We start from the raw sequence: 18,274 nt of genomic DNA, 5'->3' as shown, positions 1-18,274 counted from the left end.
TGAGGGGAAGGCTGCTGGCTCAGCAGGACCTGCGCCTTCTGAGCCTTCCGATCTGTTCGGGATTGGCTTGAGGGGTTTTTGCTATGGAAGGGATGAGGTGCCTGAACCCCCCTGTTACCGCGCTCTGCCTTGGTGGTTACCTGATACTGAAAAACCGGAGGCGAACCCCTCCGATTCCCAGTGCGGAGCGCTGGGAAGCAGGCATGCTTTGTTTTCGGTGCCGGATGCACGGGGGATAAGTTCCGCCCGCGTCCATCCTGACTTCATTCACTTGTCTTCGAATGGCCGATCTGTGCATATCAATGACATTTCTGAGAAACTATTAGCACATTCATTACAATTCCAAGAACGAACTATACCTATGCACTTACTACATGTGTGGTCCAATGGGTCAGGAGTCCTCTGGCGGTCGTTTGGGACACCTTCATCCTTTCTTCATCCTCTCCTTCATCGTCTTCCTCTTATCCTTTTTACGACCTCTTCTCCTGGCCCCTTCCAGCACCCTCAGCTCATGCTTTGGTTTTGGACCAGCTCCTACCTACTAGTAGTTAAACTACCCAGCACAGCGCTGTATGGCTGGGCAACGCCACGGATAGAGTAGCTGCAACATTTACAATTAAGCACATTAGTAAAATTCCTCTGCTACTATAGCTATAGGTTAAACACACCAGCGCACAAAGCTGAGGCTGAGCAGACTCCCCAAAGCTGTTACAGTGGCGAAGGAAGGGACTCGGAGCACGAGGCAGCCTTGGGAAGGGCAGGGAACACAGAGCGGGGCCAGGGGAGCACCCTGTCGGAGCCCCCAGCACCGGCCGCAGGAGGAGACAGGCTGCTGGGGGAGCGCAGCCCACCCGGAGTTGGCTGAAAGCGGGACCAAGGTCATTGTGGCAGGGGGGAATGCACCCCCAGCTCTGCCCCCACCCCCCACCCCCCGCTGGTGATCACCCCCCAGACGCGGCATGCACGTGGGATTTTGCACAGCATTTCTTAAAGTGTGGCTGGACGGGGATTTACAGTGTCAGAGGATAACTCATAACATTTAGGACAGCCCAATTGTTTTGTTCAAGGTATGGTTCCTATAGGTTCAGCTGCCAAATTTAGGCTGCAAGCAGGAGAGTGCACAGCCATCCTTTGGGCAAGGATGCTCGGGAACAATTAGGCTTTGAAGAAACGGGTAAAGAGGATACTTTGAGGATGCATTGCCAACTTGGCAAAAAGACTCAAGGTCCGTGTATCCTGAACCGAACAACACACATTACAATACTAAAAATCACACCCCTAGAGCAAAAAAACCCTTGCCCAGGTGAAGACCCCTCCCCTGAGCATGTGTGATGTTGTGTAACCATATTATAATTATATACACAATCACGAACCAATCTTGTAGAGAATGGACTTGGTAACTTACTAATGTTACAGTCTCTGTGTAGGAATACGCCGTGGGGAGCCCCATGTGGTGGCCTGGCCTTGTGGAGCACCACCTCGCCCCCAGCTTTGCGCCATAAATAAGTGATGTCTCCCCGAGAGCGTGAAAATTGACTTATTGCACAAGGGGCCACAAATCTGCTTTTCGGACAAGACCAGCATCCCCCCCCGGTGGGCCCACAGGGGTGGGGGCAATGGATCTGCCTCTCTAAGGAGCAGGGGATAGCTGCTGCTGGAGTGGTATTCCAGCCAGGGGGACAGGGCCCTGGGCACCCCGCTCGGAAGGGCTGATAGTCATCTCCTGCAGCCTCTCCCCACTCAGCTGGTGTATGGAGGTCCACACTTAACAGAAAAAGCACTGGAGCACAGAAGTTGTTGAAAATTCCCCAAGGACACAGTTATTTCATCATTCTCTCCCAGAATACACAGCTGTGGCAGAAGGTATGGAAAAGAATTGTTTATTCATTCCTAAAAAGTCAGCAACATAAAACGAGGCACTGAAACACAAAACCAAGCCTGAGTGCATCTGTTAGCCTGTTGTACTGGGTAAGACAATTTTTCTTTCACTGAGCAGAAGGTTTCAGTGGAACTGGAAAAAGCCCTGCATCCTCTCCCACCAAAACTAAGGAATGTGTCTTCAATTACAGCACAAAGCAAGAAAGAAAATTACTTGGTTTGAGGCCACAGAAGTATGTCCTATTCAAGCCAACAGTAGCCTAGTTTAGAAGAAAATGAGTGACAGAATTGGGTGTAGGCCATGCTGGTATTTGTGCTTCCAAATTTGAAACTCAGTCTGACGCCTTCAAAACAGGATTATATACCAACAGCTAAAAAAATTTAAAATTGCTAAGCCAAACAAGAACTGTATTTTTGTAGTGAAAACAACGCTCAGCTTAACAGGCAGGGGTGCGGGGCCTGGGGGAAAAGTCTCTTCCAGAGGTGGGTGTCCGAGTCAGGGACAGGCACAAAAATGGGACCTTCTAACGGGGGCGTTACATGGGCCCCAACCAGCCCACGTTGTGAGATCTGGTGAGGCACCCCAGGCTAAGGCATCACGTAGTGCTGATAACATGCATCTTTGGGGACAGGTCATTCCTGAAAAGGCACCGTTCTGGTGACATCACTTCATCCAGAGGAAGGGTCTGTAATGTAACCCTGATGATTTATACTCCCATGGGTCAAGGAAGACATACCAAGAATACGGGGCTGCTCTGTAATCAGGGCAGCAAGAGTTTTTTCTCATGTCACCAGTGACATCTTCACTATCTACAGATCTATAGGCAACATATACATAAAGAGCAGCAAGGCTGTTAATGCTCCACACTAACAGAGAGCAAGTTAAGCTCTAAACGTGCTTGTATTTTAGATGATTGATTTCTTTGGGTTTTAATTATCTTGCAAAAACTGAAGCAAGCCTGCATTCTGCGGTCTCCATGTACTGATGAGGTTAATTTTTCCCTGTGCAGCCTCTCACATTCTACATCCAAGTTTGCTTCAGTTGATAAGTTTTGCGGGTGAATGCAATGGCAAAGGGACAGCTCGCCAGGAAACAATCTAGCTTTTATGTATTTGGTTACGGCATTCTGTTTAAGATGGGATTTACTAGCCCAATTAGTAAACAAATGGGTGTTCCAAGCATAAAAGCGTATCAAAAGGGTCAACCGGAATGGCCGTTATCTAACCAGAGCATTAACTAACCCAAGTCAATACTCACAGCAAGTAATAAGGTATTTTGGAAAAATTAAAAAGAAAGAAATGGTTATGATCAGCTGCTTCCCATCACCCAGGCCGTGCACCAGGCATCCCTTAATCGTCCCCACCACAGAGTCTGAGCAGAACTTTTCTATAGTCCCCTGAGCAGTCTCCCTAGAGAGAAAAGCAAAAATGAACACAATTAGGTTTACAGCTCCATAGAGGCTGGGTTCTTTCCAGCACATGCAATTTGTTGTAGGGTTTGTATCCTCTTTGACAATTTAAGAACTAAGAACATTCAGGAATATTTTCATAAATATTTTCATAAATATTCCTGAATGTTCTTAGTACATTCAGCACATAAAGTCTCCTTCATTTCACCTCCTCTAAAATACCCAGTGGGTGTCAAGTGGAGACCTGTCTCTTTCAAGCTGCTTAGCAAATCCAGCTGCGTTTCTAACCCTGAAAAGCGTACCTTAATGAAGGAGTAGAGCGATTTCCCATACATGGTCAGGAATTCCCTTCTGATGTCCAGCATATCTATCTCAGCACGGGACACCATCACTCGGATCAACGTGTTGTCATCCGTTCCCAAGCCCTAAAGGAATAAACCAACTGTCTGCAACTACAGAGCACCAGCAACAGACACAAAGGTTTTATCACTTGGTCTTCTGTGGGATCTGTTCCTAATTAGAACATTTTTGCATTAATGGAGCTATCCACTAGCAGCTTGCTGCTGCATAAGCATGTTGCTCTGAGCTTCCTGAGGGAAGAGAGGTCCATATAGAAGCTCAGGCTTTTTTTTTTTTTTTTTTTTTTTCTTCCTCCCCCTGCCCCCCCCCCCCAGTTAACAGCAGAGTTTCCCTTTATCTAATAATTGCTGTCATGCTACTGACTTGAGCATGGAAACCCAGCGATCTTGCACCAAAAGCTCTTTACCTTCATGGATTTATACAATCTTTCAGCAAAATATGCAGGTTTATTTCGCATGCACTTTACTGTAAGGGAGACAAGAACAAGAGAATTAAGGCCAATAAAAACTGAAGGAGAAAGTCTTCCAAACCTTTACAGCACTTTTTCAGGCAAGGTGTTTATTCTGTAAAGATGTAATTCCGGGCCAACAAACAGCAAGTACAATGCAGACATCCATAGTCAGTGACCTGCCATAAATTGATGTCTCCAAGCCCAGTGCTCAGTCATATTTTCTTTAAGGATTTAATACTTCCCGACAGCAAACGTCAGCTACCAAAGCATCACTTGGGGAAGCAAGCAATATCATAAAGTACAGAGCTTTCTCACCCAGTTGTATCTGCAAAGATTAAAACACTGTGGCTTGCAAAAAAGATATAGTATCTGCCTCCTGAAGCCATGTACACAGCCAGCCAGGGCAAGATACAATATCTCTAATTATTTAATTATGTTGTAGACAAAGTTTAAAAGCAGGGAACTCACCCACAGCTAACAAAGCATCTTCAAGGTCTCCTGACATCTCCGATTTAATGCTGTCTGTTATGTCCTTATTAGCAATCCCTCTGTAGGCATCGAAAACTAGGAGGAAGAGTTGGTGATAAAAAGAGCGAGTGAGATGCTTCAGGGCATACAGTGTGTAAACCACTGAGGATCACTTTGCAAGATCAAGCTCCTCATGCTCTGTATGAACATTGTACCATTATTGTGACATTGTAAGCTAAATTTGGGCTGTCCCACAGAAATAATTCATTTTAATTATCAACTGTCTTGCTAATTGGCCTACCACTGCTGCTAGCATTTTCAAGAACTGCTAGTTAATGATGGCAGTTTAAATGCTTAGCTCTGTCCCAATGGGAGTCACACTTCATTATCTCCAATTTACAGGCTGGAGCAAGTTGTACTGATGTTTTTCTCAGGTCCCTTTTTCGTCTCAGGAGGGAATGAAACGGTCTTAAAGAACTGAATGGGACTGGGCTGTAGGATACCTGCTGGCTTAGGAAGAGTTCACAATCAGTTAACGAACAAGTACAAAGCTCCTACAAAATTATTGTCCTCAAACAAGGAAAAAAAATCCAGGACACCGCAGAGGGTCCTACCTCGTAGCAGGTGGCATCTGTTCCGTGTACAGAGGATGGCCATAAATTGTACCTCATCTGTTCCCCATTTCTTCTCCCCAGCTTCATACAGGCACTTGAAGACATTATCAAGGGACAAGGTGAGGCTCATGGAGAAGAACAGGTGCATACAACATGAGATTTTTACTTCATAGAATCATTTAGGTGGAAAAGACATTTAAGATCATCAAGTCCAACTGTTAACCCAGGACTGCCAAGGCCACCACTAAACCATGTTCCCAAGTGCCACATCTACATGTCTTTTAAATACCTCCAGGGATGGTGACTCCACCATGTCCCTGGGCAGCCTGTTCCAGTGCTTGAAGACCCTATCCAGTACAGAAACTGTTCCTGATAGCAAATCTAAACGTCCTCTGGCACTTGAGGATTTTTCCTCTCATCCTATTACTTGCTGCTGGGGAGAAGAGTCTGACACCCACCTTGCTACAGCCTCCTTTCAGGTAATTGTAGACAGAAATAATGTTCCCTCCTGCCCAGCTGCCTTCTCTCCAGGCTAAACACCCCCAGTTCCCTCAGCTGCCCCCCATCAGGCTGGTGATCCAGCCCCTTCCCCAGCCCCGCTGCCCATCTCTGGACACGCTCCAGCACCTCAATGTCCTCTTGAAGTGAAGGCCCAACTGAACACAGGATTCGAGGTGCGGCCTCACCACTGCCAAGTACAGGAGGACGATCGATTGATTGCGGCCCTTGTGCTGCTGGCCACGCTGTTTCAGATACGAGCCAGGATGCTGTTGGCCCCCTTGGCCACCTGGGCACACTGCTGGCTCATGTTCAGCCGGCCGTCAGCCAGCACCCCCAGGTCCTTCCCCGCAGGCAGCTTCCCAGCCCCTCTGCCCCCAGCCTGTAGCGTTTCGTGGGGTTATTGTGACCCCAGTGCAGGGCCCAGCACTGAGCCCTGTTGAACCTCATCCAGCGGCCTCAGCCCATTGACCCAGCCGGCCCAGACCCCCCTGCAGAGCCCCCTGTCCTCAAACGGATCAATGCTCCCCTCAAGCTCAGTGTCATCTGCAAACTGACTGGGGGTGCACTCGATCCCCTCTTCCAGATTGTTGGTAAAAATATTAAACAGAGCTGGCCCCGGCCCTGAGCCCTGGGGAACACCACTCGCGAGCGGCCGCCAGTGGGATGTATCTCCATCCACCACCACGCTCTGGGCTTGGCTGTCCAGCCAGCTTTTAACCCAGAGAAGAGTGCGCCCACACAAGCCATGAGAATGCTGTGGGAGATGGTGTCAAAGGTTTTACTAAAGTCTAGGCAGACAACATCCACAGCCTTTCCCTCATACACTAGGCAGGTCACCTTATCATACAAGGAGATCCTTGGTGCCTAAGCACTGCTGGCCTGCTGCTTGTCTAGGTCACAGATATTTTACAACAAATACTAACAAAGCACAGAAGCTCTCAAGTGAAATGCCACCTCTCCCCCCACACACCCAGCCTGTCCAGAGACTTTTCCCCACGGCGGCGTTGCAAAGGAGGCTAGAACCATTATCTCCATTTCACCGGCTGAGTCAGAACAGTGAAGAGGCTTCTCTAAGGGTCAAACCTGAGAACAGAGCCCAGGTCTCCACCTAGGGTGCTGCTGTCTAGCACAGCTTCAGGCTTACTGTTCTACCTTGAAACAAAACAGATGAGGTCTAGAAAAAGTAAGGATTCACCACGCATTACAGGTACAAGAACAGACAATTCTTCCAAGGAAGGAAATTGCTACACACCTGGGCATCTTGTTGAGCAAGGGCATCATCCACATACATTCCCTCATCTCTGTTACCCTGCAGAGATACAAGGATGAAAAACTCCGTTCACCAGAGTGGAAGCAGTTCCTGCAAATTCCCCATTCAAAACGAGTTACTGGAGATGCACAATGGGATCCTTAAAATTGAATAGCAGCTTAAAAATGCAGCAAAATATGGCTCAGATGTAATTTGTGCTTCCTTTTGAAACTGATACAAGAATTACTTACTTTAAAAAATAAAGAGAGGGGGAAATGTAAATATAGTGAAAAACAAGAAAGAATTTGAAAAACAGAGGTTGTTAGTTAAATCCTTAGGAACAGTTAATAAAACACAGCCTTGGGAGAAGGCACAGACACCATAAATATGCTGGGACACAACAAGGTAAGCACAAGGAATCCCAAATCCTTAATGAGAGTAAACAGAAAATTACTGGAACTATGTGTCAACTATCCTAATTAGCATACTAAAAGATCCACCCTCGAGCAAAGAAAGCCCCCTACTAAAAATGCCCCCTCCCCACAGAACATGCCCCATGCAAAAAAAGTAAGCTGTACCTTTAAAGGGAGATGAGGCTCGTAAGAACCAATGAAAATTAAGTGTGACTGAACTTAAATGTAAACAATTGTTCAAAGTGTATAAAAGGTTTTACTATGTGTTGAGGCGTGCTAGCTTTGTGGATTTACCACCCAGAACCCATCTCTGCACAGACATGCAATAAATAGCTCCATGTGGATTGGCTCTTGCCCAGCAGGTCAAGAACCCAGATCTGGGATAACAGGAGGAGCAGAAATCCCCTTTAACTGGACCATGTGAAAAAGACAACACGGCACTAACGCACACCCAGGGCCAGGCTCCTCTCCCTCTAGAAGCTGGGTGTGAAATGCAAAATAAGTGACCCAGAAGCCAGCCTGGAACACCTCATCACCGAAGTGAGAGGCACATTCATCAGCAACAGGAAGATTCACCCCCCTTTCCCTTAGCCTGGATTTACCGTCGAGAGGGACACGAGGACTCTTCGAAACATGGAAGATGTGTCAGAAACGATGTCCTCCTCCAGGGTACAGCCATATTCTAGCAAGGGCACACACATATGACATCTGTTAGTAACAGGTCCACCACCTGTTGTTTGTCCACGTTTGCCAGCCGTAAGCTAGGTAGGTATAGAACTGTGCTCAGGGCTCTGAACATCACAGAATCATTTAGGTGGGAAAGAAGCTTTAAGATCATCAAGTCCAACCATTAACCCAGCACTGCCAAGGCTACCACTAAATCATGTTCCCAAGTGCCACATCTACACGGCTTTTCAATACCTCCAGGGCTGGCGACTCCACCCTCTCCCTGGGCAGCCTGTTCAGTGCTTGACCACTCTTTTGGGGAAGAATTTTTTCTTATTATCTAAACCTCTCCTGGTGCAGTTGAGGCTGTTTCCTCTCATCCTATTGCTTGTTACTTAGGAGAAGAGACTGACTCCCACCTCGCTACAGCTTCCTTTCAGGGAGTTGTAAGAAACAAGAAGGTCCCCTCTGAGCCCCCTTTTCTCCAAGCTAAGCCCCCCAAGTTCCCCCAGCTGCTCCTCAGAGGACTTGCTCACCAGACTCTTCCCCAGCTCCGCTGCCCATCCCTGGACACGCTGCAGCACCTCAGTGACTTTCTTGTAGTGAGGGGCCCAAAACTGCACACAGGATTCAAGGTGCAGCCTCGTACAGTGCCAAGCACAGGGTGACAATCACTGCCCTAGCCCTGCTGGCCCTGTTGTTTCTCATACAAGCCAGGATGCTGTTGGCCTTCTTGGCTATCATCATAGCAGCCCAGCTATTGTATTTAGTGCTACAGGGCAAAATTAAGAAGCACAGCCAGTATAAAACTGGCAACAGATCCACACATGGACAGACACCCAACCGACAGGCAAAATCAACCCATCCAGTTTTATTTACAGCGATTCAATTTCTGGGTGAAATCTGAACTTTTGAGGCTGTTGGCAGCGCAGCTGCTGACACCTGTTTAACTCAGAGGTTCTCTCTGGACAAATGGCAATAGCTGTATGGGCTGATATGTCACATTTAAAGGCTAACAGACCCTTCTCTTTCCTCTTCACATGTTTGTGCATACACACAAGTGACTTTTCAAGCAGTATGATAACAGCTTGTACTTCGCACTACATACGCAGTTTGTAGTTCTCATTAATGCGCCGAATCTCTTCGTTTGTGCGAGAAGCTAGAATTTCAATCAGGCAGCCTTCATCTGTTCCTGCCCCCTAGGGAATTGCAAAGACAAGATCCAATGTTATTATGACAACTTTTTTGATGTGCAACTAGGATTATTTTAATTATATATGTTAATAATACTACATTAATAATAAAATATAATTATGCCATATCATACTAAATTGACCAGAACTTAAGCAACATAAAAGGAAGATTTCCAAACCTTCACAGCCCTCCTCAGTTCATGCACGTCGTACATGGTGGTAGGAGTCATCATACCAACGATCACCCTTTCAAAGTTCCCACTTAGCTCAGACTTCAAGTCATCAATCAAGTCCTAGAGGACAGAGATTGGAGAAAGGAGCTGGGAGAAGATACAGCCTTTGAGAACAGAAAGAACTTATTTACTACTTCACGCTCCAACCCTCCTTGGGTGAACAGTTGCTCTGAAGTGAACAAGACCAAAATAAACTTGGCCAGGGAAAGCCTGTGCTAACCTTACTGTAGTGGACACTAGGATGTTGCTCACATTTCACCCAAGTGACATAACCCCCAAAATGTCTTCATCTCCCAGTGAAAGCTACAGTCACTAATCTCTGAAGACCACTTACCCTGCCAATACTGCTTTTATAGGTGATCAGAACTTGCTGACGTTGGGAAATGTTTAGTTTGGTCAAGATCTCAATGATGGCATCTTCATCTGTGCCTGGAGAAAAACAATGGAAACCAGTCAAGCTGCTTGCACAAGAACCAGATGCGTGCTCTGGTCTTGTCCACAGTGTGCCATTAGCCATCTTCTGGTCCTTACACAACCTGGTTCTCAGCAGCACTCTGGGGACTAGATCAGCATACAGAAGTGTCTCAACCCAGCCAGTGGCACGGCAGTACCACAGTGTGAGACAAGGCAAGAGCCTGACTAAGGATGTTTTTGTAGCCAAGACTTGGATTTCCAGTTGGGTTCAAGTCTCAGCCTGATCAAGTCACTCAATTCCTTTCAGTGCCCTCCTGGGGCACTGGAGCAATGCAAATGGTCAGACTTCCCCTCTAACAAACCACCAGACAAAACATTCCCAGTGCTTGGAGGGAAAAAAGAGGGTTTAACAGTGGAGGCAGCCCAACTTACCAAATCCCTTCATAGCCTTCCTTAGTGCCTGTGCTTCTTGCTCAGCACTGAAGCTTGAGACCCCCTTGATTGTTGCCTAAACCCACAGGAGAGGAGTTGTGAAAGGCAGACTAAATGTGATACATACATACATGTGGTAAAGTTGAACTAAAGAAAAATATATTAGAACATTCAAAAGATGCAAACACAGTGACACAGCAAGTAAAGCCCACCCACCAAACACAACTGATGTTATACCAGGATTCCATCCTACCCTAAAGAGAAACAGTTTGTTCTAGAGGAACTTCCCAGCCACATAAGAAGTCAGCCACAGGGACACAACTAAAAGGAGAAAATATCTTCATATAGCTGCCCATGGAGTATCTTGTTCCCAGTTAACTAATGGCAAGCAGCCTGACATCTCCGTTCAGTCCAGCTGGGGCTTCTTCCTAGCAGTTTTCCATGTAAATTGTAGAAGCAGCTGTTCCCATCAAGCCCTATCCCTGACTTCTCTAAGAGCAGCCAAGGTCCATCCTTCTGTAAAATAACGCACCAGGAAGTGCTGTGTTTTGCTCAAAACAGTGATTCCCAAACAGGTTTCTCCTGCCTCCTGTCCAGCACCATTTCTGGGGGGCTGCACTGTCTCTTACAAAGCTCTCCATGTTCCCGTGAAAATCATTAGCAAAACGCTGCTTAGCTCTCCTGTAAGTTAGGCATTCTGAAACAGGCACAGTGATAACTACTGTATAGTTGGTTACCTTGCAGGTTGAACCTGGAAAGAATAATATGCCAGGAAGTTTATCTGGAGAAATTAATGTTCTTTAAACTAATATCTGCTCAGATTTTCCATTAACTCCCCAAATGGAAAAGCCCGTCTGTGTGGGTCATTCTCCTCTAGCATGAGGAACAAGAGAGAAGTGATAAGCTTACCCTCCATAAAGGGGCAGACAGTGACAGTGTTCTTCCTGCTGTGTCCTTATCTGAGCTACACTCCCCAGGGTTATCTGATCAGAGCAAAGCCTGGCACAGGATGGTAAAGAAAACACACACACTCACCATCGCTCTTGTATTTGGTCAATCTGTTATTGTCTACGTCTCCAGGCAGTTAGACAACTGTAATAAAAAACAGAGGAAGTGTTAGTTTTCCAGCAAATAATTAAAAGAATATACCTACCCTTGCCAGCAAAATGGAGCTGTTAACTTGAACAGCCCTACTGAATGTCCATGGCAGCATCCCTGAATTTCCAGTCCTGCTTTGTACTGAATGAACAAAGGCTGGCTTGCAGCAGCAGCGCAGGGCCAGGGCATCCACCCTGCCTGAAAGAGGGATGTGGTACATAAGCAGATGATTAGCACTAGTAATTTAAGAAATTTCTTTTCTATTGCTAGTGTGACAGCCTGGCTGAGGCCTTAAGAAGAAGCAGACAATGTTGCCCTGGGAGCAAAGAAAATAGACTTGATTCCCATGCCCTTCAAAACACATGGCTTTGACCTTGCCAGGTGGAAGACTGAGAGTGAATTAGGGTGAGGGTGCCTGCACAGTCCCAACAGCCTTCACAGATACCCCCTGGGAGGCAAAGGCAACATCAATGTCTAGATGAGCATGCAAAGGATAACCTTACTCAAGGACTGGGACAGGAGAATTATCTTCCTTTAATTAAAATCTGCTGTATCCAACATCTCTCCAGTTCGGTTCAATGCGTAATTCCTTGTAAGACTGTAGTTTTAACTGACTATTAAAGCCCTCACAAAAACCAACCAAACAAAAAAAAAACAAACCCAAAAAACTTACTTGTAATCTCCCCAGGGTTACTTTTCCTGTTCATAATTCTGTTTCCATGCATAGGGCCGATACATGAACGCACCCAAAGTATTTTCCCAAATCCCCGGTCAGTGACAGGATGTCAGGTACTAGGACAAGGTTCACCTCCCTGCAACTCCAGTCCCACACAGCATGAGCTGAGGTTCTCGTGTTAAAGCCCTTAAGCAGAAGGGTGATGCCAGTGGCTGACGACATCTCTCCTTAATCCTTCTCATGGTGCTTAATAGCTGCTATCAATGAGCCCAGACAGTTGTGCAAGAACAGGAGTGTCTTTGCTCATGCTTCACATGACTCTTACAAATCGGAGTACCATTGGAGGCTGCTGTTCAGGCAAGTTACTCTTAGCATGACATTTGCCACAGACGTGCTACGCACAGGCACTCCCAAGTGCTCTCCAGGTCATCTGTACATTATTACACTCTGGGCAGTCAGGCAACATATGGAAAATTATTAGTGTTGAGTTTGCTTTCTTTCGCTTGATTGTAGATTTCAGCGGTCAAAATTATGACCTAGACCTCAGAAAAGTCATCTTTTTACAGAAATATAAAGCCAGCTTTATTTGCTTTAGCCAGACATTAAATAACGGCTTTGAATTTCACAGATGTTTTTCTAATGCAGTTTTACCATCCAGTTGATTTGTACACAGGAGCAGGGATATTGCACAGGCTGGTTTTAGCAAGTTGATTAGAGGGCAAAAGAAAGGTCAATAAACAAGGAAAAGGAGGTGGGAGGCAGAAAAATTCTGAGTGCAAATGAGCTGGCAGAAAGAAACCAAAAACATGAGGAAAGGATGCACGTACTGGATTCAGGGCAAATGCTCCCGCAATATCAAATTACAACAGAAATGTCATCAAATATTGACTCTAAGATTCCAATTTCTTCATCCAGCTTAAATGTCACTGGGAATATAAAGAGTAGAGCACTGCAAAAGGCGGCGGTGCTAACCCCACTGCAAAGTCTGCAAATGCTGTTTTGTTCCCAGTGTATTTCTGTGTGCGGTGCCACAAGAGATGAGCCGCTGAAGTTACAGGTGGAAGAGCTCAGCGGGTCAATCAGGTTCTCCTGCAACAGTCCCTCCCTGCCCCTGGAACCCTTTTCCTCCCTTTCCCAGGTGAAGGCATCTCCACGAACTGCTCAGGCTGGGCCATTAGATGAGTTAAAACTCTCCTTTGCTAGTAGGGAGAGAAAGGAACTGCTCAGACAGATCTGCCAGTGCTTTGCAGCTTAGCACGGCTCTTGGCTTGCAGCTCAAATGGGGAAAAGCAGCTTCAGGACAGGAGCAGCTCCGTGCTTTGAAGAATTGAACTTCAAAGAGTCTGCTAGCAAGCGCTAAGGTGGCCTGGTTAATCCCTGACCTGATGTTTGCTTCATCCCAGAATAAAGGCCTGAGCTCGCTGGTACAGCAAACCTGACTTAGAACAGGCTCAAAAAACTGTGGCCAGGTGCGAGTGCAGGTGTACGAGGCATCTGTCCCATTATTCAAATTTTTTCCATGGATGACCTTTTCCTGGTAGGCTTTATCAGCTAATCAGACAGTTGTCAGTCCACATCAACGTCCTCTAACAGCTGAATCCAGAATAGACTTCAGTTTTCAGAAAACTGCTGAAACTGTCATATGTGCTGGCCAACCCAAACCTAGGCTTGCTCTGAATCAAGTTTTCCTGACTGTGCACAGAGAACGCACAGCTCCCGGCACACAAAGCTCCCAACAGCTTAACAGGATATAAACACAGGTTGGTTTGTTTTTTTCCCCCAAGTCATGGACATGTTGTCAGTCCTGCACCTGGGATCTGGAGTGGAAAACCACCGCTTTGCGACCCATCCCCTTGCAAGGCAAACACTGGACTTGCTTGACTAGTTCTTTTATTCGGCGCACGTTTACTCGAAGACAAACCCACACCCTATGCCTGCTCAGCTTCTCCATGGCTCTGTCACTGCCAGCTGTTGCCAGCTGTGCTGGATACAGCCTGCGCCCTCCACAGCCGGCTGTGCTTCAGGGAGGCTGGGTGCCCTGGCTCTGGGGCTCACGGCGAGGTGGCTGACTCTGATCCCAGCCCGATCTGCAGCTCAGGGAAGGATCTCCCTTCTGCTGGAGAGCCCCGAGCCAGCTGAAATATCCCAGCACCTCCCACACAGTGACCTTTTCCTGGCCACTGCCCTCAAAAGGAGTAAAAATATAATACCGAGTTAGCACAGTGCTGTACTCCTCACTTCGGCCTGTGCACCCACCTGGAGTCGCTCCACAAGCCCCCTGCCATGCGCTCCTCGCTCCAGCATCCAGCAGGGAGGTTGTGCCAGCTTGGGCACGGCAGAAATAGGAAGCAAAACCTGCGCTCCCTGTGCCTGGGAAGAGTCAGCCATCTTCCTCCTTCCCACAACCTGCCTCCCTGTCCTTCCTCAGCCCAGGCCTGCGCCCTCCAGGGCTGCCCCTACACCCTAAATGTCTTAGCATCGTGGCCTGACGCGGCATCTGCCCAGCCAAGGGCAGTCCCGCTCCCACACGGCCGGGCCACCAGCCGCTGCGGTCTGGCAAGCAGGGACGGCACTTGGCACCTTCCCAGGCGCCTCTAGCCATGCAACCCCTTCCCCATACCAAAGGGGACCCCCCAGCCGGTTTGGCACTCACCTGTCCCAAGTGGGTGCCTTGGCAGGGATGAGGAGAGCTTTGCTCAGCTTGTTCTGGATGGCAAAGTCCCCGCCCTGGAGCGGGAGGGACTCGTCAGCGCAAAACAGCTTTTCTGGCACGCCTGATGGGAAGGCAGTCGAGCCCTGCTCGCTCCTCTGCCCTTCCGTGAACAGTTGGTTGTAATCCGGAGCAGGGAGAGATCCCTCAGGGAGCCTCACGCACATTTAGGAAGTGCAGATTTGGGGTTACACAGAGGCCCTTGCAAGTAAAGGTGGCGGGGCAGGTTGGGGCGGCTTCCACGCTCCCCAGCATTGCCTGTAAAAATCTCCGGGAACAGAGGGGGGTCTCCTACGGCAGCCTGAGAGCACAGCCAGCCCGATGCCTGGCTTTATGCTGTCGTGTAAGGGCATACCCAAGGGGGGAGCGAGGGGGACGACGGCGGGGAGCACACAGGCAGCAACGGCCTTGAGCAAGTTCTGTTCATCCCCACAGACAACACGGGGGGAGATCTTACCTGTATTATGTCTCCTTTGCTCCCACAGCAACTCGCCAGGTCTTCAGCATTGTTTCCCCTTGTCTAAGAGCTTTGCATCGCTAACAGCCATGATTTCATTACGAGTGATTGCTTTAATAAAAGTTACTGCTTTTGCCTCAGTAAATGGCACCGCCCTCAAGTCAAAACACTTCAGGCAAAGGGACTTCAGTTTTTACCCTGATGTGACACTGCCAGGGTCAGCCTTTGACAAGATCGTGAGGCTCACAGAGGGGAATCAGCCCTGCAATAATACATATCTTCATTGTGTTTATCCTCAGGGACTCTGGCCTCCCCTGATGCCAAAAGTACAGTTATCGTAATGGGTAAATCAGCCCTCTCAGGTTCTTTTTTCCAGCTCATACGACAGTTATATCTCACCCCTGTGCCTCTTTGCACATGCTCTTTTGCTGGCAGAGACCTAATTTTAGCAGCAGGGATGAATGCAGGCTGTGCTGCAGTGAGCATGGCTGTGCAGCTGGCTTATTATAGCTCCCACTGCAGCTCAGTCTCCCAAAAACAAGCCCACAGGGGCCAGCTGGCCAGCACCTACTCACTCTCTGCTGACACGGGGGGACATTGAACAGGGAGTAACAGAAAAACAAGGTGCAAGCCACAAGCACTCTCCTTTCCCGTTGCAGAGTCTCTTCCCTTGCAGAATCTGGCCCTTTACCCCACTCAGGATTCAGTGTGGACTGGTACACACTACCAACAGTCACTAAGGAGAAACTCCTTCCTACATCTGTTAAAAGTTTCCATTCTCATCCCTTCCTCTCACGTCAGCTGCCTCCTGCTTTGGGCCCGTACCCGTGCATTTTAATCCGCCAGCAGAACTGCTGTGTTTCTTCATCTTACGTTGCCTGTGATTTTTTTAGCTTGCGCATTTTCCAAAGCTTCATTCTTCTGTTTGCTTTCCAGCCTCTTCAGCCCTGAGGACTGGATGGCTCTGATACTGCAGTCAACAGTATATGCAACAGTAATTATTTAAGACTGTAAGTTATGAATCTTCTTTGGATATTATTTACCCTTTAAATATTGCACCAATCCTGCCATTCATGATTTGCATAATTTAACCTTTTCTTGCCCCCTGGGAGAGGCTCCAAGTAGGGAGGAATACTTGGAGACGCAAAGTGTTTGCGTGGATGTTTTTAGCCATCCAGAATTAGTCATGCAAGCGTAGCCTCTTCAGAAGCCACATCCTGACCCAACACACAGCTGAGCTCCCCATAAGCTTGGCTGGTCATGGATGCTATCTCCGTAGCCATCCAGTTCAGACAATCATGATTATTTGAATATTGGAAAGGAAAAAAAGCCCACCAAAGTACAAAAGCTTCTGAACATGCTGAGAGTTAGCTGAGTTTCTCTGGAAGGTGGATGGAAGGACAAGGGGTTTAGGGCAATGGCTGCCTGAACGCTGTTGTACCTTGCTGCAGGAGCTGCTCCCTTCAGGAAGGCAAGGGGTTGTTGCTGTAGGAGAAATTTCTTATACAAGGTTGAAGAGGCAGAGCTTTGTCTCTCCAGGAGCTCTTTGTCTAGGGTCTGCTCAGCTTTCAGTATGTTGTCTTCATCTCTTAAATTATGGAAAGGCTATGGCTATCCTTAAATATCTCCAGCCTGAAGCAGTGTCTAACATAGCTTTGCTATCCTTACATCAAAAGAGGAACAGTAATGGACAAGGCCACAGTTCCCATCAGTGTCGTAGGTGACAAAGCACATTTGCTTTTCTTTTCACTGATATATCCTGGTTGTCTCTGATGATTTTAAACCCACTTGTTATAAAGTTCTCCAAAACCCCCGACTTCACTCGGTTGCATATCTGCTCTGTATTCCCGCTCCATCCTGCTGTTCTCCCATCTCTACAAAACACACAATAAAAATTAAAGGTCACAGAAAGACATGGCAGTGTGCATTAAGTGAACAGATTGAGCTCAAGCAGCCAGCCTGTTAGGAAGGAGGTATTTATTCCAGGTCCCACAACGAGAACAGAGCCAAACCTCTCAGAAAATGGCAGCATTTGTGTTTTTGCCCTAAGGACTTGGCCTTTTAAATTTGCACCTCAGAGAGCAGAGGAACCTAGTGCTGGAAGGGGAGATTTTCATTGTGGCCTTTGATTGGCAGGTATCTGCCTTTAGCTTCAGAGAACCAGCCTCACCTCATTCACCAAGGTCCATATCCTGGCACTAACAAAGTCATTAGCCAATCTGCCACAGATTGAAGTCGGGGCCAGAATCTGGGCCTTTGGGGATTATGCAGGTGTTTTCAGGAAGTTCATAAGGGAATGCTCATTTTCATACCGGAGTCTAGAAGTATAAATGCAGTTTGCATTTGGCAGCCCCTGAAAATGGGGTTATTCTACTGTTGCATGAGTGCTGCCGGAACGATGTTGCAATGCTGCAGCTCAGTTAAGACTACTGTCTCCATAGCAGCGAGTAGCCGAGGTTAGGGTGGAGGCTGAAAACCAGCGCTTGCTTTTCTAAAGCACTGATTTTCATGCGCTTGTAAGAGGGTAAAACATTTTCACATTCTGCATATTAATATCAGATTAATCACTAGATTAACTGCAGATATTAGGACTCGCTATGAAGACGTAGGGGTACTTCTGATGCTTAGAGCAAGGACGTCTCCTTACCTCCAGTTCAGCACTGTGTAAGATGAAATGTCCGCTTCCACATGTGTAGCCTTGGTGTAGAAACTGTTTTGGGGAAGCCCCTGGGAAGAGGCAGCCTGAAGCTTCTGTTCTACCATCTGAGCGAAGCCCTTTTAACACAGAGAGATGAAGAAAGGTGACAAACACATTCCCAGAAACGTGAGGTGGGAAGACGGAAGTATTCCAATTCACGTAAGAAAGAAAAGTGTTCTTAGCTCTTCATTACTTTACCATAACCATTAGAAACACTGTTTTTACGTGGTCAGTATTACCAGGGGAATGTGCAGCACTCCACCTCTTAGCAATCCAGGCTTTACAAAGCCGTGAGCGCAGCGTACCAGTACTGCTATGCAAGTCAAGGGCTCTCTGGCTAGGCTGGCTTGATGA

The 18,274-nt window shown here is 47.4% G+C and overlaps 1 protein-coding gene across 2 annotated transcripts; it reads right to left on the bottom strand.

Annotated features, from left to right (window-relative positions):
- Positions 1–1,864: 1,864 nt before the first annotated feature.
- On the bottom strand, positions 1,865–17,997 carry ANXA4 (annexin A4). 2 transcript variants are annotated; one of them, XM_027803830.2, is made up of 14 exons: positions 17,870–17,997; positions 15,223–17,096; positions 11,317–11,373; positions 10,282–10,357; positions 9,770–9,864; positions 9,382–9,495; positions 9,118–9,208; positions 7,946–8,025; positions 6,934–6,990; positions 5,181–5,274; positions 4,567–4,662; positions 4,054–4,112; positions 3,590–3,712; positions 1,865–3,288 (listed from the first exon to the last, which is right to left on the bottom strand). In XM_027803830.2, exons 3-14 carry the CDS (start codon positions 11,317–11,319, stop codon positions 3,229–3,231), a joined length of 948 nt encoding a protein of 315 aa, XP_027659631.1. In that variant the 5' UTR covers positions 11,320–11,373; positions 15,223–17,096; positions 17,870–17,997; the 3' UTR covers positions 1,865–3,228. The 2 variants fall into 2 exon arrangements, with proteins under 2 accessions (XP_027659631.1, XP_005438182.1); XM_005438125.4 differs by lacking the exons at positions 15,223–17,096; positions 17,870–17,997 and adding an exon at positions 14,709–15,068.
- Positions 17,998–18,274: the final 277 nt, after the last annotated feature.

Source organism: Falco cherrug, chromosome 18 (genome assembly GCF_023634085.1).
Source record: "Falco cherrug isolate bFalChe1 chromosome 18, bFalChe1.pri, whole genome shotgun sequence".
Taxonomy (NCBI): domain Eukaryota; kingdom Metazoa; phylum Chordata; class Aves; order Falconiformes; family Falconidae; genus Falco; species Falco cherrug.
Note: the sequence above shows the minus strand (reverse complement) of the source record. Positions and strands in the feature narration are given on the sequence as shown.